The 26,427-nt window shown below is 42.5% G+C and overlaps 2 protein-coding genes across 5 annotated transcripts; both read right to left on the bottom strand.

Annotated features, from left to right (window-relative positions):
• Positions 1–4,660: 4,660 nt before the first annotated feature.
• Positions 4,661–9,351, bottom strand: LOC124675799 (DNA-directed RNA polymerase V subunit 7-like). 3 transcript variants are annotated; one of them, XM_047211873.1, is made up of 3 exons: positions 9,235–9,308; positions 4,910–5,466; positions 4,661–4,872 (listed from the first exon to the last, which is right to left on the bottom strand). In XM_047211873.1, exon 2 carries the CDS (start codon positions 5,451–5,453, stop codon positions 4,926–4,928), a length of 528 nt encoding a protein of 175 aa, XP_047067829.1. In that variant the 5' UTR covers positions 5,454–5,466; positions 9,235–9,308; the 3' UTR covers positions 4,661–4,872; positions 4,910–4,925. The 3 variants fall into 3 exon arrangements, with proteins under 3 accessions (XP_047067829.1, XP_047067828.1, XP_047067827.1); XM_047211872.1 differs by having other exon boundaries at positions 4,661–5,463; positions 9,240–9,351; XM_047211871.1 differs by having other exon boundaries at positions 4,661–5,463; positions 9,235–9,332.
• A 2,031-nt stretch (positions 9,352–11,382) lies between these two features.
• On the bottom strand, positions 11,383–24,867 carry LOC124669908 (glutamine-dependent NAD(+) synthetase-like). Of its 2 annotated transcripts, none has more exons than XM_047206444.1 (14): positions 24,712–24,867; positions 24,382–24,619; positions 23,321–23,626; positions 22,304–22,527; positions 21,632–21,735; positions 20,831–20,965; positions 20,026–20,194; positions 16,864–16,999; positions 14,642–14,780; positions 13,870–14,046; positions 13,501–13,668; positions 13,009–13,104; positions 12,247–12,375; positions 11,383–11,958 (listed from the first exon to the last, which is right to left on the bottom strand). In XM_047206444.1, the coding sequence occupies exons 2-14, from the start codon at positions 24,573–24,575 to the stop codon at positions 11,728–11,730; spliced, it is 2,208 nt and encodes a 735-aa protein (XP_047062400.1). In that variant the 5' UTR covers positions 24,576–24,619; positions 24,712–24,867; the 3' UTR covers positions 11,383–11,727. The 2 variants fall into 2 exon arrangements, with proteins under 2 accessions (XP_047062400.1, XP_047062398.1); XM_047206442.1 differs by having other exon boundaries at positions 24,716–24,867.
• Between the last annotated feature and the right edge of the window lie 1,560 nt (positions 24,868–26,427).

Below are 26,427 nucleotides of genomic sequence, written 5' to 3'. Positions count from 1 at the left end.
CATGGCCCGGGTGGCTTGGGTGGGGTGTGACGATCGTTTGGGCCAGGACCAGGGTAGTCGGATGTATGCAGAGCCATCCTTCTGAGCATCTCCTCTACAATAGCATCGTTGCTGCTCCCTTTGTCCTGCAACAATTTTAATACGATCAGTAAGATTAGTGAAGGAGAATCACAATGATAATATATATGTTCTGGAACAGGGCTGCCTGAAGTCGGGTAGACACACTTGTTTGAACAGGCACCTAGACACACTTGTCTGAACATGGTTTACTCTTTAAGAATAGCTATGTTCTAGGCCTCGGTTTTAAATTGGTCCACATAGTAGGTTCGGTCGAAGTCAAACTTCTAGTATATGACAAAGTATTTATAATTTATTTACATAGTCCAAATTATTTGAATTTTTATATATGATTGTTCTAAGTCAAACAGCCCGCTATTTTAAGTTTCTATGATTGGAAGGAGTATACAGTACTGAAGAAATATATTTTTATATTAATAACAGCAAGCAGTTGGTATTGTAGACATTATTTTTTCTGTATACTTGATTAAATATTGCAGAGTTTGACTCCAACCAAACCTAATATGTAGAGAAATTCGAAACGGAGACATTGTGATGAACTGGTTACTACGAGCATATACAAACAAATGAGTATTAAACCTTTTCTTTGCACAGAGATAAAACCACAAGACCTCATCACCAAGATAACTGTCACCGGAGAACTTAAAAAATGCAGACCTTAGTTGCACAATGACATGGCTTTGTTTTGACTTCTTATTCTGAGACTTATCGTCCTCTTGTGACTCGCGAGATGACATCAGGTCAAGGTAAAAAGGGCCAAAAAAATGATTCAAAGCAGGCAGGGTAACGACAGGAGAACTAGACAGAGCTAAATCTCAAATTGTTAGCAGCGCTCGAATCTCAACTCTCAAGCACCAAGTAGACTAAGCAAGTACCTTTGCCGAATTACTATCACCACGAAACGCTGGAGCGTGCACCGCCATCATTCTGTAGCCCCCTGCACGTACCCAGGGACATATAAATTAGCACATGAACAATCAAATCTTCAGAGCATTTTGATGACAAAGAACACAAACAGTTTGCTGAAATCTTTGGTGGAATAGAGGGACGAATTGCTCAATTACTCGTGAAGCGGGCCGCGTGGGAGAAGGCGACGAGGAGATGCAGAGCGAGCAGGATCGCCAGAAGACGGCGCCCGGCCGCCAGTCTCCCCATCACCATGATTCCCGGCCGACTCCGAGCAGCAAAGTGCAGCAGTATGCCCGAGGCTAAATAGCTGCGGCTGCGATGGAGGTCCCGGTGACGTTGCCCCACTCTGCTAAGAAGCAAGAACTAATCATGGAGCGAGGAGGAGCATTGAGGACTGAGAGAGACGCACGGAAAGAAAGCCTTTCTGAACGCGCACGCCCACCTCGAAGCAATTGGCTACCTACCTAACATACTCCCATGTAGATTTCAATTATATCTAGGCAGTGTGATAAACTGATAAGGCCAAGAGAGGGAGAAGTCTCCGGCTAGCCGAGCTAGAAGTAGTAGATGATGGTGTTTGCGGGCTGCGCAGCCCGAAAAGTTATCCCCCCAATATCTCGATCTGTATCCATATATGATGAGTTTGGCACAAGTTTGGCGATAGTTTCGGTGATCGTCGTTGTCAGTTGTCACTGTACGTGACGAGGATAAATAGGACTGACGACTGTAGATGATGACATGGAATTATGGTGTGGCGGCCATTGGGAAGGGCCAGCTATGATAACGAGGTCAATTATGTTCATGATGCGATCTCAGATTAGAAGTAAGTAACCATATCGATGCAATCAGTGCTGATTGCTCGTGACCTCCGGGACCCCCGTAAGTCATATGCTCAATTTCTCTTGTTGAGTATGCACAAGAACATCTCTTTCTCCCTCGACTATAGAAATGTGACATTTTTCTTCCTATGTAGTTTCTCTGCATATTATTTGAGAATTTCGTTTTCTCCTGACCGACCAAAAATCTGTATATGAATCTGGTCGGCAGAATTGTCAATGCCTGACGACGACCTGGGGATTGGGACGTGGGCCATGATTCATTCCTGGGAGCTATTGCTAGATTCTCCGGTTCACCAAGCAAGCCGGCAACCGATTGAGGGCTACTTCTACGTTGGCTTCCATTCCATGTAACAGTAGGCGCGTTTATGGCATTGAGGTTTTCAAAGTGGATTGATGGCCTAAAGAGAATGAGGATAACGGATTGAGGTGGCTGCTTTTTCGTTTTTGTTAGGGATGCAGGTGCCGGCTGCTACAAGCCTTCTCGGTCGTCATGGTAGAGAAGTGTCAGGACAAAGTTTTTTATTTTAGGGGCATTTGCTACACCTAATACTGCCATGAAAACACGCTTATAGCAATGACTTTATTGAATGTATTGTTTTAGGAAAACTTGATCTTCCTATAAAGTGAAAAGTCAACATTTTTGATCGGATGATGACAACGCGTGCATTATTTCTTTCTTAGAGACGTAGGTTTTGGTCAGGGTGGGCATAAAAACCGTGAAACCGAAAACCGAACCGAAGCCGAAACCGAACTAACCGAAATCTCGGTTTTTTCCATTAACCGCTATTTTTTCGGTTTCCATTTATACTAACCGAATTAAATTTGGTAGAATTCGGTTTTTAGCCCCACCAACCGAACAAGACCGAATAGACCGAATTGAGTAACCTACCATCAATTTGTGCATAAACCGATCATTCCATAGAAGCCCAATTGCGTTTGACGTTCCAAAAATTGTTCATTCAATGTATGACTTTGGTCTTTGATGTACTAGCTTTATCTGAATATAGCGTGAAGCCTGCATAATATAACACGTCGCTCGAAGTCTTAGCTACCCCTTTTAATCGCTCACGAGTGATGCACCTGTACCACGAGTGCCGCAGCCTACCAATTAGCATCCCTCCACGATTGGTGCTCATTTGATTTCTTGCGCAGTTGATGCTTTTTGTGTTGATATGTCAATCACTATTTGCTTTCTTCGGTGATGCCTACTATTTGTTCAAGTGAGTAGGTTCATTCGGTTTTAACCGAAAACCGAACCGAATTTGTTGGTTAACCGAATCTTCGGTTTCCTAAATTTTCATGCTAAGTTCGGTTACCATTTTTGAAAACCGAATTTGTTCAAAAACCGCAAAAACCGAACCGAAATTTCGGTTAAAACCGAATGCCCACCCAGAGGTTTTGGAGAACCTCTTTACGGTGTTGTATTTGGTGGTGGTTGGAGCGTCGTTGTTGTGCACCGAAACCGGGTCTTTGTTTTGTAATTCTCTCTTTTTTTAATTCTTTGTTGTGTGCATATTTAATGTTTTTTGACATTTTGTTGGTCCAAAGACTGAATTTAATTGCTATCGTGGCGGTATTAATATAATCCCTTTATCAAACAAAAATGAAAATACGTCCGTGAAGAAGTTGGGTACGACCGAGGCGAGAATTCGCGGGCCTGCCGTTGGTACATAAATGTCGTTTTGTAAGAGCGAGCCCAGAAAGTGTAGAATACCATGGTCCACCGTTTACAGGCTTATACAAGCCGCAGCACCATGCTTTTTGTTTTGCACAAAACCACCGATTGGCTACTGACGGTAGGAATGTCATGTCGATGCTGATTCTTCTTTCATCTACCGAAATGTGTGTGCTCAGCATTGCAAATGTAAATACTCTTGTGCAACCGGTAAAATTTGTGATGTTTGGTGATACCACCTATAACGTGAAATCCCAAGTCAATATGAGTCCTAAGATTTTTTTTAAAAAAAACATAGTCATATAGCCTTAGTGAATAGATTAACTGGTCTTTTTACTGTGCAATCTTTCTGAATGTTTTGAGCTCCTTCTCATCTAGAGATCAGCATTTTTACTAAGCAAGTGATGCTTTATAACAATATTTGACAGCAACGGCAGTTAATGCCGTAAAATGAAAATAACAGAACACCATTTTTACTTGCTTCCAAGTCCATTTTGTATCATCTTTGCATAGCAGTGTCTTGCCAAAGCTTGGGATCACCTGCCAGGTTCCAGGCTGCACAGAGGAGGCCGGACTTGCCGTCCTTGACGTCCATCCGTGTACAGCCTCGCTCCTGCCAGCATCCTCTGGAGACTGGAGAGTTAGAATATGACTTGCTTGCTGTGTGTCATGGCCAATGACAGTAACAGCTAGTATTAATCAGAGGTGCGGTGGCTCGACTTGTAATCACAGGAATGTATTGGCGTCAGTATGCACGACTATTTAGATGATGGAACCTCAACTGTGATTTGATGTTTGCGCATGGGTCATCTACAATTGTGTGCTTGTGTTTATCATCGCAGCACCGTCCTGTTGTTTGCTGCATGAGTGATGTTTATACAGTCTGAATAAATGGATCTGCTATTTTTCTGGACAGCCTTTTGCCTAGGCTAGCCATTCAGATGTCCATTGCAGATGCTAGTAACTTCAAGATTGAAACAAAAAATCACCCCACTGACGCCTTCCAACAGATGGCAGTACTAGTATATTTCTTGTCTGACTATTTTTTTCAACGGTACATGATAAAGCACAAGTTTGGCTTCAACCAAGATCAATTAGGCATGTTCGGCAATTCTGATATGCAGAATGTCATAGGAAGCATGCAAGCAATTGTAGAATGTCAACAACACATGCAGGCAAGTAGAATTTAAAACGCAGGTTCGTCATGGTTCACATTATGCTGATTCGCCAAATGCCATTGGCATCACAGCTAGAGCTTGCGTCAGCAGCCCCAGGTTACACCAACCAACCATGTTCCATCAGTCATTACAACAGCGAAGTTCACTCTGCAAGTTAAACTTAACGCACTACAGACACATTCATCCATCGGCCCGGATAACAAAATATACAGCAGGGGGCATGCTAAGCCTGTGGAAGCAGCCGCTTCACAGCGGCCCGAGGAAATCACCAGCCAGCGTTGCGAGGAGCTGGAACTGGCGATCTGCTTCCATCCACCGGAAGCCCATGACCTTGAAGCGCACGATGGTATCCTTTTCAAGCTTCGAGTGGTCCTTCCTGAACATCGGACTCTCGCCGCCAAGGTACTTGTACTCGCTCATCGTCTTCTCTGACAGAAAGATGTTCTCCATCGGTCCAGATTTGAGGAACACACCGTGCTTCAGGATCTTCTCCACAGAGCCGACTAAGATCTCACCCTTCATGGGCTTCTCGGTGATGCAGGTAAATGTGACCGGGAAAAGGACATCTCCGGTCAGCTCACGAACTTTCCCTTCAGATATCGCCTTCAGCTCATTGACAGCGATGTAGTAGCCATGGTCCCTGGAGGCTTTCCTGTTTGTTATGTCCTCCAGAAGACGCACGATGATGGACTTGCGGAGCAACAGACCCTCGGGGCTCAGCTGGTCAGCAGGGATCAGAACATTCCAACACATCTCCGCCTGAAGGAAAACCATGGTTGACTACCTGCTAAAAGTCAAATTTATAAAACATATCAGCCTGGCTTTAAGAGGTGTATCAATCCTTCACGGAATGACAGAGCAGAACAGCGGAAAATGTATTTCTTCTGTTACAGAGGTCATACAATTGCAAATTTACAGTCTATAAACAAACATAAAATAAAAATAGGAGTAAATACATTTAGCAAGTTTTCATCCAAATTACCCCATTTAGCAAAAGTTGTGCCAATTTTTACACCTGTAAAATTTTGTGTGCGTTTAGACAGGCGTGCCACATAGTCTGTTTTCTGCTAACGGTCGCATCCGACCTAATCTCTCTCCCAGTGAGATCACAGTTTGTTCGTCTGGAAAGGACTACGGTAGGGCTTGTCAAGGTGAACGTCGGCAATTGTCAGAGCCAGAGGCGACAACCCTTAGGAAAACCTCTCCCTTCTCTTGTATGATGTAATGCTCTGTTTCCCTCATTTATTTCCTTCCCAGTTGGTTAGGTTTATTTGGATATGTAGTAGTAGATTGATTAGAAGTACGTGAGACCGGATTGTCGTTTCCAACGTATCCGCCATGGTCGGTCTTGTCCATTCCGGCTAAAGGTTTTGGCTTGGGAAATTTTTGGCAATGTCGACAACAGCGTGGAAGCAAGTGGTGAGACCTACAAGTGTTTTTCTCAATGCCGGCAAAAGGTACGAACTACCAGGCCAGTCCAGCTCAGCGAAAAACACAAATTGGTTCAGGTTGTGATCACACCCTGCACAAACAAATCCAGAGAAAAACCATAACGTGGCACGCCACATGTACGTGATGGCAGGGACCCACTTGTCGAAATGCTCATAAAACTTACTGGGGTAAAAATTGGCCCAACTTTTGCTAAATGGAGTAATTAGCGTTAGAAATATCAAACTAGGTGTAAAAATTGGAATTTACTCATAAATAAAGAGTAAAAACTGTTAGCCTTAGTGTTACTACTTCCTACAAATGACTGAGTGGTCATACTGTTTCTGCTTTTATATTAACACCATGCTACAACAGCATATTAGGCATCTACACTAAAAACTCAATTTTACAGATTTTTCTTCTAATGTTCTACATTACACATTCTCTCTTTGTAAACATCAACTATAGAAAATTGAACTTTTGGTCCACTTATATAAATGTATTAGAAGAGTTGTGCTGCAGCATTTTTGTATGAAAACTTCGCACAAATCTCAAAACCGACATAGTTAAGTGAAATAATTCCCACAATCTGTTCTCGTTGAAAAGGGTGGTACTACAGCAAAGCCAAGAAATCAAGCACCTCTTGGCATGCACCGATGTACCGGTTTGACCCTATGCAGCCCACACCGTGCATTTTTTTTTTTTGTTTTGTTCCTGCTAGTTCATTTGCCTACTCGCAGCTCAACACCAGAGAGGACATCTCTCTTGCAGCAGTCCCATAGATGTGGAAAGATGTCAGAAATTTATCAACATCCAAAGGCTCCAACTATTATTACTACTTGATTACCGCCATCATTGATGCTAATTTTAACAGTGGGATATATCCGGAGGGCATATTACAAGCTTGAACCTGTGCCCTAGCTTAAGTTACAGCCCTGAACTGCAAAACCAGTTAGAACAAACGCCTCAACTGTTGAAACAGGTTTAAATTACCCCTTGAGACAATTGGCAGGCTGTTTTGTGGTGAAGTGGCATCCTAGTATCAGCCTTTTGGTATTATTGACTACATAATTCTTCTTTTTATCTAGAGTAGATATTTTTTATTTCCGTTTGGTACTATTGGTACTAACCGGAATTTATCTCGATATTCAGAGTTGTAATATGCAGTTCTCTCGATATATCCTAATATAAAGACCAAATGGAGGCATGTATTTACATTTTACAATGGCTGTAAACATACTGACCTAACTATTTTGAGCTGCATGTCTAAGCGAAAGTTTGCGCAACATTTCATGAGAAGAGCATAAAAATTGCAGATTCTGACATAATCAAAGGATTCCCTATTGGGCTTCCACTTTCGGTTTAGCGGCTTAGGAGGGTTGATTTCAAACACCTCGAAGACAAGTACGCCGGCAAGCTGCCAACATGGAATGGCAAATACATTACCATGGATGGCCGATCCTCCCTCATAAAATCGGCTATCTCCTCGCAAGTAATATACTACTTGACGCCTCTTTCGGTCCCCCCCCCCCGGTACCTTAAACTACATGAAGAAGTTGGAGCGTGCCTTTCTTTGGCCGGCTAAGGGCTCAACCACCGGTATCAAATGTAAAGTAAGTTGGGAAGTTGTTTGACAACCAAAAAATCTTAGAGGTCTCGGGTTCCTTTATTTTTGAAAAAAAATCCACAGCGCTTTGCTTTTGTTGGCCATGGCTTTGGAAGAACCCCGATAAGAGTTGGGTGGGGTCGGAAAATCCTTGCACCAAGGAGGACATGGACATTTTTTATGCCGCTACTAAAAAGACCTCATTTTGGAATACCCAAAAGGAAGAAGTGGACAGTTGCCCAAGCTTTGCACAACAGCGCATGGGTTGGAAATAGTTGGGGGAAATTTTTACCTTGGACCATCTCACACAATTCGTGGATCTTTGGGGTTCACTTAGGCATGTGCAACTTGAGGAGAGAATTGACGATGGCATAAGTTGGAAGATTACGGCAAATGGATAATATACTAGGTGGCATCGGCATATGAAGTGAAGTTCTTGGGAACTATCTCCTCCAACATGAATAGGATGATATGGAAGGTTGGGTCCCTCCCAAGGTCAAGCTCTTCGCGTGGCTAGCAACTCAAAATAGAATTTGGACAGCAGGCTGTTTGGAATTGCAGATTATGCCCACTATGCAAGCAAACCACAGAGTCGGTCACTCATCTCCTCGTGAATTGTAGATACACCATCTGGCTATGGGGCCTCATGAAAGAGTGGCTGGGTCTTCACTTTCTTCATCTCCGCCAATGGATGGATCACTCAATCAGAAGTTGGTGGAGCATGATGTCGGATGCCTCTATCCCAGATCGAAAGGCTTTGGCTTCCCTTACCTCGCTAACCTTTGGGGAGATTTGGAACGAGCGTAATGCCAAGTCTTCCATAATAAGCATGAACCACCTTCTGTGGTCCTAAATAAGATTAAGAGTGAAGCCCGCTTGTGGGTAATTGCAGGTGCAAAGAGTTTGGGCGAAATGATGCCGGGAGAGCAGGCTTTTTTGTAATGTTTTTACTTTCTTGTCAAACTCCTTCCTAATTGATAGATTGAGGCAAAGCTTTCGCCTCCGTTTTAAAAAAAAAGGGTTCATGAAAGAAAAGGAACACAAGTCTTTGCAATAACCAGGTTCATTACAATATCAATAATGCTGTAAACAACGGCTAATTTGTGAGATTAATGAACGAATCTCCAGGATCAGATAAGTAGTAAACCGAAGCATTTCTGAGAGAAGCACCCATATCAGCTTGGCTGTATAGCCAAACACCATAAATTTCAAGGTGGTCTTTTGGGCAATCTAGTGCCAAAAATTTCCTGATCTGGCCACACCTTTAAGTCTTTAACCCCATTGCCTCGCGTTGGGTTTAGGTCAGCCCCCGAAATGTTGGGTGAAGATTTTGTTAGAATAATCGAACCTAAAATGCGCGCATATGTATGGGGCCTCGCGAAGAAGGATTCGGATTTGTCGCAAAAATTCAGAACCGAACGACAACGGTCGGTGTTTAGGTGAATATTTCAGAATTTAGGTTAAAGAACAATCTAGTAAAAGTGAGAAGTGGAGAAATTTAGGGATGGGGGAGGCGCATACCTGACCTCCTCCGCTGCTCGCCGTTCCTGTAGTGCCGCCGCTCGCCGGCTAGTTCGCGCCTGCAGATGGCCGCCGCGCGCTGCTGCTCGTCGCCGCCGTGTCCAGAGAACGGGAGAGTGGGGGAGCGAGCAGTGCAGTGCGGGCGACTTTACAATTTAGCACGCACTTTTCTTTGCATTTTTATTATTTGCCACAAGCTGTGTCACTGACAGTCTGACACGTGGTGAGTATGTGGCAAATAATAAACACGTTAAAACAAGTGGCAAATCGTAGGAAAACTATTTCTTGGTTGGCTTCGGCTCAGCCTCGGTCCCTCGGCTAGTGAGGCCAAACCTATTCATCGCCTTAACCGTTTGGTGTCCGCGCTGATCGGAAATGCGTATGGCACCATCTTCAGCGGAGCGACGCAAAGTGATCGGATCGTCCGCGGAGACGTAAACCTGGCACAAATATGCGCTAGGTTTGCGTCTCCGCGGACGCTCCACGGTCGCGCCTAGTGTCCGCTTGTTTCCCCAGGGCCCTCATGGCAGCGACCCAGGTTCGATCGGCTTCGAATTCACAACGCGCGCCGGTGTGGCAACCGCGGCGATCAACCGCCGCAATGGAGCGCCGAACCGCTGCGAAAGAGCAACCGCCGGCCTCTTCGTTATACGCGCCGCCGTTAATCCCCGCACAATATAACCCCCGCGTCTACGGTAATTCAAGTTCAACCGCCTCCTTCTTCTTCATCTTCTTCTTCTTCTCCAACACCGGCACACCATGAGCGACTACACGCTGCCGTTCGACTCGGAGAGCGAGGGCAAGTCGCCCGGATTTCTGCATTGGTGGGAATCCCCTGCGACGCCAAGCGATCTGGGCTCCACGCCCGGCGACCCCGCCTCCACGCCGAGTGAGGAGGAGGAGGACGGAGGCGGCAATGACGAGCGAAGGCCGGGGAGGAGGACGGAGGCGACGCCGCGCGGCGACGCCGAGGACGAGGAGGAGGGCCAGGAGGAGGAGGAGGACTCCGACACCAAGTTCGCCCGGTTGGAGGCGCAGGAGGCGGCGGACGACAAGGCGGCGGCAAGGAAGAAGTCCAGGGCGTTGGCGCGGGCGGCGCGTCGTCGTCCGTTCACCGACGACGACGACGACGAAGACGCCATTTCTTCCAGTTTCAACTCCTCGACGGGCGCGTCATCCTCCAGTTCCGACGAGGAGGTGACAAGTAAAAGGCGCAGGAGTTTCGACGATGAAGCAGGGCCTTCTAACAAGAAGGCCAAAAATTAGTTTTAGTTTATATGTTTTTAAATTTGTTCTCCTTGTATGTTAAATATGTTTGAATCTATTCGATTGAAGTATCCGGTTAATTGTTTAGGCTATAATCTATTCGATTGGAGCAACACGACATCATTGAGTACTACTTTTTCGCGTTTAAACTTGCTCATTCAACAAAAATGAAAAGAAATAGCACCAAAAAATACACTTGCATGTCCAAAATGCCGCTGGAGGTAGCCCCCAACGCAAACGAATATTTCACCCCTAGCGGTCATTTTGGCGTCCGCCAGGCGACGCAAACGGATGCCAGCGGACAATTTAGTCGTCCTAAACGCGCCGTTGGAGATGCCCTAAGCGATTTGGACGGATACTTCGCGTACCTCTGTGCACGTATGGACCAGGTCCATTTGCCATGTTGGTTTCGTGTAGTACGAGTTTTCGAGGTGGTTTGTTTGTTTGTATGAATTTTTTTCCTCTTTCAGACGTGTAATTTTTTAAAATTGTACGGACATTTGTACAATATGCAGATAGAAATACATTTTATACCTCAAGAACATTTATTTAGATTTCTATGGAGGTTTACATATTATATAGATACAAATAAATATTTATTCATTTATGTAGGAACATCAACGGCTATAACCATGTTTCCCAGTTAACGCCATCAGACTAGTGAAAGAGAAACCATATCAATATCATACATTTTTCTTGCGCAAATTTCACTTGCTAGAAAAATCATGATTATGTTTGCCTCAAGATGAAATATCTTTCTTGATTGTGTTTGCTTGGTAAAGTGTTGTGGATTGCTCCCCATACTCCACAATGGGTAAGACTCACTCACCAATGCCTTCACATGTCCATCATCAACAAATGAACATAAAGATTCACCTCAAGTATAACTCAACGCACATTAGTTTATAGAGATTGCCATCAAATACCAAAATCACACATGGAGGCTCCATGCTATTTCAACTTATTTAACTTCAATGTGATGGGGAGCACTTTAGAAATGGTTTAGCATACACCTATTGATGTTTGATTTGCTTTTATCTCGTGTGAGGTATCTGCTTGGCGCCAACCATATTGTTCCAACTGGATGCTTTACACCGCGAGGTCATCGAAGAATGTGTAAACTATTGCTGATGTGGAAACTAATGAGATATTGTGGCAGCAGGGCACGCTTCTGGAGGCAACAACCCACGGTCATTGAGTAGCCCACTTCATATGTTTATTTGGTTATTACAACCCGGCGCTGGGATTGGCAGATCCCGCGGCCACAACTCCCATTCCACTTCCCTGGGCTGATCTAACAGCTCTGCGTTCTCTTAATTGCATATCTGTAGAATCTTCCCATTTACCATCTTTGTCGATATCTTGCACAAGTTGATCGATCTTCCGAAACTGGTATGGCCATGCTGTGTTGTACAGAAATTGCCGAAGATCAAACCTGTTATCCTCCGGTGAATAGCTCTGCAAAAATAGTCCATTGTTACAGCAGCACAAGGCAGGTCTTTGGCTCTTTACGTCAGTTTTATGTTAAAAAAGGCCATCCTAGTTTCATATCAACTACTGTATAGTTCTCTTATTCTCCCCAAGCATTCATACGTACAAACTAAACAGGGTTTAAAAGGAAAATATGCATAGTTTAGCATTTGTAAGTACATTTCCTAGAGCTTAACTTATGAATAAAGAGTAAAACTACACAGGGTTACAAGAAAGGAATACCAATGTCGACAGCTTAGAAACTGAAACGAGTACCTCAGCATGATATGATGGTGTCAAGACAGTCATCTTATGCCGGTTTATGGCATAGTATTTATAGAAGTGCTTCACTTTGTCAGCCACTTCTGATGGGGATAGTCTCCCACACCACCTGTGGCAGAGATTCTGTAGCAATATATATTAGCATATTTGAATTGATGATAATAAATTAAATTGAAATCATTTAAATATCAATTTGTTAGTTCATGTATCATATCCAACTTTTCAGCAAAAACGTTACAATAGTAAGACAAAAATATAAACAGTACAAACCCCATATAAAGATGATATCAGATGCTCCCACCCTTGTTAGTGCACAAATTGAACTTTTGATGCTTGTTGGTAAGCTTTATTATTCAAGTATCAAGATAAGTTTGGTGAAAGTTTTAGTTTTGAACTTCACAAATACTATCCACTACAAACCCCACAAGAGAGAAGAGAGTGGTGAAAAAGATGCAGGGGAGCAAAACGTTGAACTATTTATAGCCATCCCCTCAAAGAATTACTTACTTTACTGAAAGAAAAATTAGAGTGCAATCAATGAAAAAACCTACAAAAAAGGAAACCCCAAAGATGGAACTGCTTAACGAAGAAAAGATAATCAATGGAACTATAAAATTGTTATCTTTCTGAAATGAAAACTTCCTTCTGTTAAATATAGCTACAGATCAACATCATACAGATTTCTAGTATGCTGCAAAAGGAATTTGAAGTTGAAGTTAAGAAACACCACAAAAGTAAAGTCAATTGGAGACTAACCTGAAACATTGAAACAGGACCGCATCGGAATATTTTCCTTAATCTCCCGTATATTGATAACTCCTCATACGTCATCCCCATGTCCACTTCATCCAACTACAACAGATATAAAATCAAAAGAGAATACTTGAGTACAGATAAATAGTTGGTATAATCTTGTTGATAGCTAGCTAAGTTAATTTTATGCACAAATAAATGAAACTTGAATGAATAATATACTAATGAGGTATTTTGAGTTGGCAACGTCACAATAGAGCTGAAAGTTGTTTCGCTACAAACTGTGACACGGAGCAGAAGAATAAGGCAGGCGCATAATGTACATACATGTGAGCTATGATGCCTTCGAAGTACCATTCACAGGAAAAAGGAGCAGGATTGGAAAATACTGGGAACACACAGTTCCCGTCAACAAAGTAAAAACAGCCTAGTTCTGCAACTTCTGCCGAGTTCAAACTGTAAACAAGCCGTCGAATTTTCACGACATTTGGTTACCTGGTTATAATCTGTGCGGATTGGCTCAAGCTCTGCAGTAGGAGGTGCAGCTTCAACCTCAGCCAAGGAAGAATACTGAAGATGTACTGCCGCCCATCGTAGGAAAGCCCTAAGGTCTTGTTTACTTACACTTCCAATGGGATTTATATCGGCCGAACTGCAGTCATACTTAGAAACGGAAGCAATACTTATTGCCGCTACTCGTTACCACAGATTATTAAACAAAAGTTCAACAAAAACTGATTTGAGAGGAAGGATTGATGAAAGAAATTATACTTGGTTCCCTTTGGTCTCTAAGCTGCTTAGACTCACCTATATTCAACATGGGCCAGGACTATCTAAAAGGAAATCAACATGTGTTGAACTTACCTTCGTCAAGTAACCACGCAATCCTTCATCGACATTTGAGCTTCCCAGAACAAGATAGAACCCAGACTTGTTATGAACCCATGGCATAAGAGAAGCCATCATAAAGGCCAGCACCATCCTGATTCGGGCTTGAATATTTTGTAATCCCAGATTCTCAGTATGTGATCCCCCATCAACCTGGATTATTTAAAAAAAAAAAATTGAGACCATCAGATGTACGTCAACTGCTTCCAGCTTGTCACGGAATGAAATGCAGGCTGGTCACTGTTCCAGTCACTTTTCCTGATTTTGGATTATTTTTGCTTGTTATGCTATCAAAATTACAAGATTTGGTTACCCAAACAAAAAATCAAATTTCTCAATTGCATGTCATGTGATAAATATGATTTTTCCACTTTACTATACAGTAAAACATAAGCAGTGGTCTAACTGACTTGCACGAAAAGAGAAAGAATAGAACTTCTTGGCTTATTTCAGTTTTTATTTACAAAGTATTGCCCATATATTTCAGAATTTCTGAGTACTTAAGTTTGGGATAATTTGCATTTCAGAAACCTCAAACCAGTTAAAGAATTTGAATTCCCACCATCAAAGATGCAAGACAAAACCTTCAGTTTAATATTATTCTTTGTTAGCCAAAAAATGTTATGAAATGAGGATAAATATGAAGTTGAAAAATATGCTCCCGGTCCTCGCAAATAAAGAATGTATGTACCCAAAATGCATTCAAGCTATTTGTTTGGCAGATTAGAGTGCCATAGTACAAAACTACCTTGTAAAGTGGTCGCTTCCCAGTAAATCTTTCAAACAAAGAAAGAAATGCAGACACTACACTGTCAATAGGTACATCAAAGTGGAACGAGCCAATCTCTTCAGCTAGCCTTTTCGCACGTGATCTGGTGTCTTCAGAACTGTGGAGAAAATACAATGAACAAGACAAAACAACAAGTATACTATATGAACAAGCAAAGTATATGAAAAGCATACTACATACCCTTTGATGAAGAAAACCAAAACAAAAGGTTAAATTAAAGAACAAACGATCAGAAGCATATATGGAACAGGTCCAATGCCTTGTGAAGTTCCGAATTCTGAACTCTGGTAGCTAGATTCAGTAGTAAATATAATATATTGTTCTGGTTTTAGTTCCATGAGATCACTCCCTAACAATCGATCGACACTAACTTCATTAGGGAACAATACTACCACAGAGCCCGTGCGTTGCTACGGTCCTACATTAGCGTAGAGTTTTCTGTATCAGTCCAATTTTATATGATGTCCCCAAATGCGGTACATTTTGTATTTGGATTTCAATTATGCAAACAGTTTGTACAACAATATTATGCATGATTGTGAGACTTGCTCCATCATGTCTGCATGTTTTTAATCCACGTAGCTGTTAGCAGTTTAGTGATGCGTAGCCCATGTTTTAATGTTTTAATGGTACCTCTGAATAAATCCTTATGAGTTTCGTGCACACATGTATGAGGTAGGGTTCAATTAGCAATAGTTTATTTCCTATTAACAGCATGCATGGTAGGCGTCGATGCTTTGCGATGGGACAACATTTACTATGCATCCATCAAATGCAAATGCAAATAGTTTAGTACGCTGTACTGATATAGTATCAAGGCAACAAATGTAAATTTGTACTATTGAAGAAATTTTATGTAGCTAATAAACAGGCTGCCCTCTCAGTTCAGGTACTATCGGCAGCCCCGTTGAATAGATCCTCCCAGGTGTACTTGGCTTCCAGGAAGCTCATCTCACCGTTGTTTGATGGGCAGAGAGGTATGAAATCACTGACCATCAATTGGAGGCCTGGAGTGAGATGCTTCCAGGACTCGCGAACTATTGTCGTGGATTCAGCAGCACAACATCATAGATGGAGGACCTGACCAAGTATCTGGCACGAGCAAGTAGCAACGGCAGCCTCCACCTCGACCAAGAGAAGCAAGGACACACACGGACGCCAAGCGGCCACAAACGGCAGTGCCGACTTGCCGACCTCCATGTTGAGCGCGCAGAACGCCCAGACAGCGCAGCGCACGCAGCGTCGGCTGCAGCCAAGAGTACCAGAGGTCGTTGCACCCACCTAGCTCCAACATCGGGACAGGCGCAAGGGCATCGATCTGAACATTCCCATGAACAGCTCCCCAAATATCAGCTACCCCATGGTAGCAAGCAAGAGGAGTTTGTCAGGGGGAGAGTGATGGAGCAAGAGGAGGAGGGCGTCAGGGGAGGGACTCTAAATTCGGCGCCACAAACAGGCAGCACAACAAAGAATCCAAAGCCTTGGACCCCTCCCGCAACCACCATGAATAAGAGCAGAGGAGGAAGAAGAAATTACTTGAGTTCCAGATCTAATTTACTGAGGTATCTAAACCTAGAAAATACACTAATCAGGAACAGCCGGACGTCCCTCCCACTCACCACCAAGGCCGACGCTGGGAAAGACGAGAGGGGGATGTACTACTACTCTGCTAGCCCTTCCCTCCCGCCACACGAGCATATCGTCATTAGCTTCGCGCCTTCGCCGACCAGTTGGCGCACGGTAGGTGGCGCGCAGCCATGAGCAGCGCGGTTGGGACCTGAATCGGGGTAGACGACAGACGGAGGAAACGTTCCCCAGTGGATTGCGGGACTGTCTAAAACGAAAGGTTATTCTTACTTGGTGGTGGCAGTTCTGGTAGATATGTATTTGGTGGGAGGGCAAAACTAGAAACAAAAATGACGGACCGGAAGAAGCTCTTTTGTATTCTTAGGTATAGTTTGTGCAATGGATGTCGGAAATGCTAGTTGAGTTCCATGAGATCCAACACAAACAATATAACCTGAACAGGTTTTAAGAGAAAATGGAATTGCTTAGTTCATATCATCATTACAGATTTAATCTCTTGCGTAAAAGAATATTCTGGTGCCTGTCAAATGGGAAGAGCGCTACTCTAGAAAAGGGTACATAAGAAAAAATTGATTCCTTAAATCAAATCTCACCTGTTTTCTGTTCCCATGTAAACGGTGTAGAATAAACGTTTTGCAAGTTCTCTGCTGTCTGTGGGGAACTCCCCATCTTTATACTGACCAATCCGCATAGCATCTACCTTAACTTGCTCGTCTCCTTTCTCTATATCTGCATGCCATGCATATTATAAATAATAAATTAGTGTCAGAAATGGGTATTCCCTCCATTCAGGAGTATAAGGCATAACAATATGCAGGTTTTATGACACAAAATTAGTACTGTCAGATTCGCATTAAAAAACACTTCCTTATGGTTGTGATTTTGTAACTATTAAGGTATTGCACTTTATAGTTACTATTTCTGAACTATCATAATGAAGCCAACTATTACGAAAATAAGAAGGGAGATTGATCCTGATCAAGTCAGTCATCTCTGCAAGGGCGGTCCATCAACTATTCGTAGCGGAAGCTCCAGAGTGGCTACTTGAGGAAATCACTAAGTGGCTGTGTGCCTTTTTGGGGGCAGGGAAAAAAGAGATTGGTGGAGGGCAATGCCTTGTGGCCTGGGACAGCATATGTAAGCCTCAATGCTATGGAGGTTTAGGAGTGAAGGATCTACGTCTTCAAGGCTTGGCACTTCAAGTTTGTTGGCTCTGGCTGCGACGCACTGATCCAGCTACTCCCGCAAGGGCTGCCGGCTCTGAAAGATCCAGAGGCGAGGGATGTGTTTAAGAGCCTTGCTCTGTTCACAATTGGAGATGGCAGAAATTTTTTATTCTGGCGCGACCGATGGATCCATGGGCGTACATCGGAAGAGATAGCCCCAGCTGTGATGGTTGAAATAAGATGCAAGAATTCTAGACTTGCAGCAGATGCACTGAGAACAACTGGATAAAGGATACCACGGGAGATATGACTGTCGAAAGCTGTGTCCAGTGCGTTAAACTTTTGAGGAGATTGACAGGGTTGTCGAGATGAACATGTGCCAGATCGCATCTCCTGGAAGGGAACTGAACCTGGGGAATATTCAGCGAAAGGAACTTATGCCATGTTGTGCCACTGAAACACTAGATAGACCGTGAGTAAGCAGATTTGGAAATCGACTGTGCCGATGAAATGTAAAATTTCTGTTGGCTAGCGATAAAGTACAGACTCTGGCCTCGGATCGTAGGGCCAGGGGCATGGCTTACAAGAGCTGTCTGATCCTTGCTTCACATGTCTGCAAGATGAGGATAACATCGATGATATCCTGACCCAATGCACCTATGCCAGACAAGTATGATTCGGGTGCTTGAGAAGTATGGAGCTGCAGATACAAGAGCCACAGCAGAATACGAACCTGCAAAGATGGTGGACTGAAGCAAGAGAAAGAGTGAGAAAGTCTGACAGAAGACATCTAGACACCTTGATCATACTCACTGCCTGGACACTCTGGAAACAGAGGAATGCGCGAGTCCTCGGCAATGTTCAGAGACAAATCAACACGGATCAAATAGTCGACAAGTCGGAGAAGAATCCCAGCTTTGGGAGTTTGCGAGGAGAGGAGGGAGGGAAGATCAAGCTCGAGAGTAGGCTTTAGTCGGAGTGTGTGGGTTGAGTGAGAGTTCTGATCTCTGATGTTCGCATCAGTTCGCCCTGATCTTGTACACTAACACTGCTTCTTCTTCTATAAATATATGGCATGCTTTGCGTGTGCTCTCGAAAAAAAAAAGTTTCATGAAAGAACAAGTTGACCATAACTGACAAGCCTCTGGTAATAAAAGATGTAGTTGCGGACTACATTATGAAAGAGGCAGATCAACCTGGAAAGAAATAGAAAACACTACATCTAAGAATATCTAAAGAGGATCTGTGCTGGTGTCACGTGCTAGGATTGGTAACAGTCCTAGGACAGATGAATGTGACACGGTTGGGGGTACAGCTCCGAGGAGCGAAGCTTGACCGGCCATGATACCGGGGATGAGAGGGAGAGAGGTTGGGGACAGGGATTAGATCTTTACTAGTTTGTTCTCATTTATTGAATACTCATGGTGTCTCTTTTTTCCTAACAAACCATATCTCTGTCTTCCTAATTAAAGGAATCTATTCCCTAACTTAATAAATATCCTTACCAACTATGATGGCTAAGGTATAAGTTCCACGCCTCTGCCAGCTGGCAGTTGCAGACACAAAAGAGAATTAGGCACATCTTTGTCCCAAGGTCATAACTTTCACCACTAATGTGCAAGTAAGATATGCACCCAAAAGGTTATCAAAAAGAAGATATAGAAAAATCAGAAAATATATGTAACAGATAATAAGACCTTATTTCTAAGAGAATTATCATACCCCGAAGTAAGCATTCCAATCTATCAAGCAGCCCAGTCGACTTGCATGAATTACCAAGGTAAACCTAACAACTTTACTTCCAACTGGTCCCAGATTTGGTCCTAAGTACTAGGACTAAGCAGATTTCTCAAGTTGGTCCAACAAACAAGACTCCATCTCCTTTTTTTTAACATATATGATTTTTTTAAGAGAACCTATATGAATTACACCATCAACAGGATCCAATTCAAAAGATCCTTTGTTTGCCTTGCGATGTTTGACGCAGCTTATGTGCTTGATAGAAGGAACTGCACATTGCATACTACTGGCATGATGTTGACCGTAACTTTTACTATATGTGGACACCTTCAAACATGGATGTTATTTTGCTATTCGTTGATCTTATTAAATTTTGGTATTGTGATCAAATAAGTATCAGAAGAGACATTGTGAAATGATGTATCCTGACACATCTGTCATTCTGTTTACATTTATGAATCCAACAGTTATCTGGATGAACTTGTCCGAATCCTCAGACACCGAATCTGACAATTAGATTTTAGCATATACCAGCTGAAGATGGAAATGGATCCTCTAACTTTTTCGTCCCAAGAGAAGGATAGTGTAGGCAACCCTACATATCAGACTACTGATTCAGCATCTTTACATTACGCTTGTTATCAGTGGCCTATGCATGGCAAAAATGTAACAGACAACATATTAAAAGACATTTAGTTGATCTTGCTCATTTTCTGAGGAGCACATATGCTTTGCATTCCGATGTGCAGACAGACTATTTGACTACTTTCCTGCAAACTACATTTCAAAAGGCATTTCATAAAAGATGATGCTAATAAAGGGGGAAGATGAAAGACTATTTAAGTTGACCTTTTATGACAAGCTGGCACATGCAGCCAACAATGGCTGCAACAGATGAACTATCCGCACCACCGGAAAGTGGAAGCAAAAATCCTGACGCTCGACTTCTGCGAAGATAGTCCCATAGCCAGCAACTAGGTCCGAATGCAATCTCCTCTTCAGGACAGTGATACATAATCTTCAGAGGTAAAAGAAAAAGGTTAGTCAAACTTCGCCTTCGCACAGTATACTATGTAGCTCCCTCCAACGATATAGAGGGTGAAAATATCAGCCAAATGAATATTTCAGTACATGCAATATGATATTTCATGTTATATTCTCGCAGGAAAAGCATTATGACCTGATTATGACTCAGACAGTATAAACTGTCAGTTGACAGCAATAGTTATCAATTTTGCACAAAGCAATTTTCAAGACTGCCTAAGTTGACAACACCAAATCCAAACCATGGCCAAGAATTAAGTCGTGAAAAGAAAAGTTCCCTGGGCACAGATGTTGCCTGTTGACCCATATCTTTATCAAGTTCAGGAGTTGCTCGTTGGACACAACTGTCAAATTAAAAAGGTAGCTTAATAAATAAGTAACTAAAGATCCACTAGCCGTCTAGTCCAAATGACTTGAAAGATTAGTCATGTCTCACACTTGCACTATGAACCGTGTGATGTCTAATATTGCCTAGTCCTAATACCTGGCCATTCGGAGGCTGCTTAGATCTTTTTCAAAGATAGGATTATAATACAAATGCATCTCCAGCCATAAAATATTCAGTAGAGAAGATTACCAGAAATATATAAATCTAGAAACAGAAACTAACCTCAATCGGATCAGTTGGAATCATTCCATTATGAAATGTTTGGCAAAGCTTATATTGTACATTAACACAAGGTACTTTAGTTACATGACTTGCTTGCTCCCTAAAACTAGAAACACATGCCCGATAACTCGATACCTGCGTGTGCAAAAGATGCTCTGTTATATACAAAGTACAGTCAATATAATTACATTAAAGATAAATGATCATCTCTAGAATTAGTAATTTAAAATCCAAAGAGCAGAACCAAAACTTATGACCTTGGGGAACCCTACACAGAATAATAATAATTATTATATAAAATCCCTCAAACAAAACAAGACTAACCGTAGAGTGGAGATATCAGTAGTCACTAGACAAAATACCATACCCATAGTAATGCAATAATTGTTACTCCCTCCGGTATATGAAAAGGTGGCACTTTGGACATGTCATAAGTCAAACTTTGAAAACATTGGTTACTGATATTGTTTTAAACATTTAGATTAGGAACTTGGAAATCATATGCATAGCTTTTTCGAGAGAAGTACTTTACCCCAGGCCCATTAGTGTGAGACCCATGTAGCTTAAGTTTAGTTTTCTGGTTGGATTAGTACCATGTGGAGAGTTTAGATAAATTTGAACCAACATATATACCCTTGTTTCCAAATGTAGCACCTCCCAGTTAACCCTTTTACAAAAAGCGAGGACGAAAATATAAGAATGGTACTATGTACAAATGAGCCTGCCCCACAGGTCGAGTGGGCATTGCACACTATCAGCATTACAAGACCGGAGCTAAGAACCAAAGAAGCTATAACTTACAGCATCCAGATCTACTAGAGCATCCAACACTTCAACATCCTTCAATGAGAACTGTGATCCCTGGGCAACCACATCCCCATTCACCGCAATGCAGCAGCAGCCATCTAGTAAGAACGTTCAGAATAATTTGGAACACATATAAATAAAATCACACAACTTTCAAGAAAATGATTAATGAATGCATAAAATCAACGTAGCACATAACTACTGCTGGATGAGTATGCTATGGATGATTACATAACTTATTGGGATAATCTCTAGCTGTGTACTATGCTTAACGGCCTTCTATTGATAAATCATGCTCAAGCCTTTTGTATAATATTGAAAAAGAAAGCTATTACTGGACTGAAGATAGATGGGTCAAAGATACATGGCATTCTGACACAATAGAACCAAAATCACTATATATCATCACTGCATCTCATGCAAAAAAAGTGGGAGATCACATTGAATGCTGATGGTGTCAGTTCAATAAAATACTAGAATATCACCCAAAGTTGAGTCTTTAAGAATACCATCACTGTTACCACGTGGAACATTTGAGAAATTCAAATAACACACACACACACTTCCTTCAAAGGAAGTCCCAATTCCACGTATGGAGTTTAAATTTTTTGAAGACATAAGATGCTAAGAAAAACATCATAGTGGAACACCGACATTTTGACATACCATAATAAAGGCGGCCACCATCACAACCCTGTTGATTAGCATACATGTATACACCACCACATAAACGGGTTGCATTTCTTATGGAATCAATCCGAAGATTGAGCTTCCTTAACTGATGATGGCTTCCACTAGCATTCATGAAAACCTCAACACCACTAAATGCTAGGTCAATCCGAGGGGCATTTACAGTAAAGAGCTCTTCACAAGTTTCAGCAGCCAAAGATCTGAAACATGATAACTAAAATCAAAACTATAATAGAATCAGGTGATAATACAGTAATTAAGCAGTTCAGTTTCATCAAGAAATGCAGGATTATCAATCACATAATATTACTAATTAATGGTGCATAATAATCTAAACCATATTAGCAGAGAGTAATCTTGAGCATATGTGCTAAAGGTCATAAATAAATTTTAGCACATTTACAGAAGATAATGAGTCTAGCCAAGTGTTGAGAACTAAAGCTGCATTTCAATAGTGTAAAGAGGTAGGGAAATGCAACATGAGGATATTTGCTAAAAAATAATCCTCTCCATACAGAGACGATCAAATGGGTAAGCTATATTGTGGTGTGTATGTGCGTTGGGGGTTGAGGGGAGGACGGGCATGACATCAGCACATGCCATCATAAGGCATACAAAGTACTGCTTACATAGGAACTGAGAATTGGAATAACCACAGGAAAAGTACAAGAGTCTGTTTTTTAGTAAAGAAATGGAGAGCTGAGCACTCACTTTCTTGTATAAGAGTTGGTCTTCTCAATGTGCCGTACATTTTAGTTTATAGCACTTAGCAGCTAGGGCATATTGATTTGTGATTTGGCAGAACAGTAAGATAATAAAATATGTCCTTTAACAATAAATTGTTTAGATAATGTTAGCAAAAGATGATATAATGGCCGCGTAAACCCCCTAAAACAATAATTTGTGCTCTATTTGGTAAGGTTGCCAAGACAGAATCAGGCTGAAATCACAAGTTTGTGATCATAAAAAACTAATTTAAGCATTAGTACTTACACATCAAGAAACTGAATATAACCATAACCAAAAGGCACAGTCTCCTGGGAAATAGCCTCTGAGACATCAACAGGAAGTTGATAGTCAACAAGTTTATCTTTATATGACCAAGCAGAAAACCATCGGAATTCACGGTAGTTTCCATCATTTGCAAGGGACATCTTCGGACGAATCATAATAATATTGCGATTTAAGCAGAAAACCTGGCAGTTGTACCGTACACTGTTGAAAATAATAGGCATCCCTATGCTGCACAAGATGTTATCTGTATAGTCACCCAACAAAATGTCCTTCAGGCACTCCCATCTGCAGAATGAAATAAATTAGCAGCATATATTATCTTCGTTCATCAGAATGTGAAACCTCAAGACAGAATATCAGTATCAGAGAAAAACATTTATTACGCTTCGGAACTACCAACTGTTGTTCAATGGGCACTCAAAGGGTTATCATATAAATCAAGCTTGAATAAAGCTAGAACAGATAATTGAAATTGTTATTTATCGGAGGAACATAAATACCTTACCGAAGCTACTGACCACCAGTGATAGGCTGAAAATAAGTCCACCCACTTACAATTACAATTTCATGCGATCTCCATACATAAAGTAAGTTAACTAGTAGTGGAGAACCATAACTTCCCTAACTAAATTTTGTGATTCAGATCATGCAAAGTGGAAAATAGATAGACCTTACTGTGCAGACAAACAAATCAAAGAGGTAAAGAACTAAGACATACTACACAACAAAAAAATCTCTGTTCCCAGAAAAAGACAAGTGATGTCTCACATCTGACACTCCAGTTGTTGGATGCTTTGCTCGAAAGCATATAACAGGTGTTCATTTAGTTGATTTCATTACAATGACTGGACGGCATAACCTGTACTACCAAAGTTACAAATCAGAAATAGTCAATTCCCCTTACCTGACACTGCAGTACCCAAACGACATGAATAGTAAGTAATTAACATCATCTTCGCACAGCCACAGCAGTCAGCACTACCTGTATTTCCGTAACTCGTAGGTTCAAGAAACATTAGTAGGTCACGGAGAAGACTCACGCGTGTGCGGTGGTGTCCTGCTCGAGGAAATGGTCCTCGCATCCGTATCCGGTGAGCTCGAGCTCGGGGCCGATGCGGACTACGGCGCCGGCGGCCTTGGCTCGCACAATGGACTCCTTGACGTTCCGGAGGTTGGTGTCGAAGTCCATCGCCCACTGGTTCAGGTTGCACGTGGCAACCCGCAGAAGCCTCATCTTGCCGCCCAAATCAAGAAATCCCCCGCCCCCCTCCTTCTCCTCTGAAATCAAGAATTGTGCAGGGTTGGGGTATCCGTGGCAGAACGAAAGATCTGGGCACGAAAAAGTTAGGGAATGAACAATAGTCTGAGACCTACACAAAAATTTAGGGTTCCAGATCACCAATAACATGAAATCAATCCATGTCCGGGTGGATTGCCAGTTCGTCGCCGCTCCACTACTGTGGAGTAGAACGACGGAGGGAGGGGGGGAAGGGGGACCAGAAGATAGGTAGCGCTGTTGGGTGGGAATATTAGGTCTGGACACGTGTTCCGGGGAGAGGCTGCGATGGGCGTTGCCGCCGAGGGACATTGGAGAACTGTGGAAACACCTGGGCAAAGTTCGGGCCAAACCGGGTTTCGGTCAGATCTGAGCCTGGTTTTGCTCGACTGTTGGGCGTGTAATTCCAGCCTGAACCTGGCCCGAATGAGAAAAAGACTGGCCCAGCTTTTTTTTTTTTGAGATAAAAAAAAAAGACTGGCCCAGCTAGAGAAGCCTGGCCTGACCAAGCTAAAACGCGCAAAATTGAAAGCTCGAGCTCAGCCCGGCCCAACGTTTTGGCTCTAATATCAGGCCTAAGCCTGGTCCGAAGTGCAAGCCCGACCCAGCTCAGAGGCTGCCCATGACTAGGGATGTAAATGGATCGGATCGGATCGGATATTGCTCTTACCATATCCTTTACCATATTTTTGTAACGGATTCGGATCGGAGCGGATAATGGTCGGATGCGGATTATATCGGATTACGGATATGGAGCGGATTCGGACCGGACTCGGCTCGGATGCGGATTATTAAGAAAATATACATATAAAAAAAATAGAGGTATGTTTTTTAATGTAAAATATGTTTGTAATTATAGATTATAGCTAAATGTACACACTTGTTCGTACAACAAAGCAAATTGCATGCTAATAGAATACATAGTTTGGTCGATGAACTAAATATATTATCTAAATATTTAGGGTTGGGCTAGTTTTTTTGGATTATCCTCTTTGTGGACCTCGGATAATCCGCAAAAAATAGCGGATAATCCGTATCCGTCGGATAGTATCAATACCATATCCTCTACTGTATCCGTCGGATATCCGCTTGATCACTATCCGCATCCGTATCCATATCCGGCGGATTTCTAAAAATGCATACCATATCCTCAAAAACGGATATGAATGCGGATTCGGAGCGGAAATTATCCGTACCATTTACATCCCTACCCATGACCAGCTGTATGTGAACCAAGCCATTGTACGACACGAGGGGATCAGCGGGTATTGCTGAGTAGGAGTATTATCCACGTGTCTTTGATGGAAACAATCTAGCCACCCGACCTGATCCTCTCCAATTCTCTCCCACACCAATCTATCTATCTATACTATTATATCGGAGTTGGTCGTAGGTCGTACAACGCGTTTGGTGAAGGACATTTGATTCATCCGGACCGTTCAGTTTTACTCAGTGTGACCCGCGTGTGTGATTGCTTTTATGTGTTTGTACTCATTAGCCTCGGCTTTTCTTTCCCTTTCGTCGGTAGCGCCATAAAATTAGGCAATCAATCGAATCTCACGAGGCACCGATGCCACCGAGGTAATCTCCACTTCTCATGTTCGCCTAGGGCAATCATGTTCTGTTTACTTTCTTCAAACATCTCTTTCCACTCGATACGTCTAATTCTTTGTGTTCAGCAAACCAGTGAGATTGACAACCTCACTGTAAGTTGGGGCAAACTACTTTGGTTGTGTTGTGTGCATGTTCCACGTTGTTGCTGACGCCGGTAGTGTGTCCTGCCACTAGTCAGCTAGCAACACCTTCAGAA

This window comes from Lolium rigidum, chromosome 7, assembly GCF_022539505.1.
Source record: "Lolium rigidum isolate FL_2022 chromosome 7, APGP_CSIRO_Lrig_0.1, whole genome shotgun sequence".
Lineage (NCBI taxonomy): Eukaryota > Viridiplantae > Streptophyta > Magnoliopsida > Poales > Poaceae > Lolium > Lolium rigidum.
This window is presented reverse-complemented; position numbering and strand designations above follow the sequence as displayed.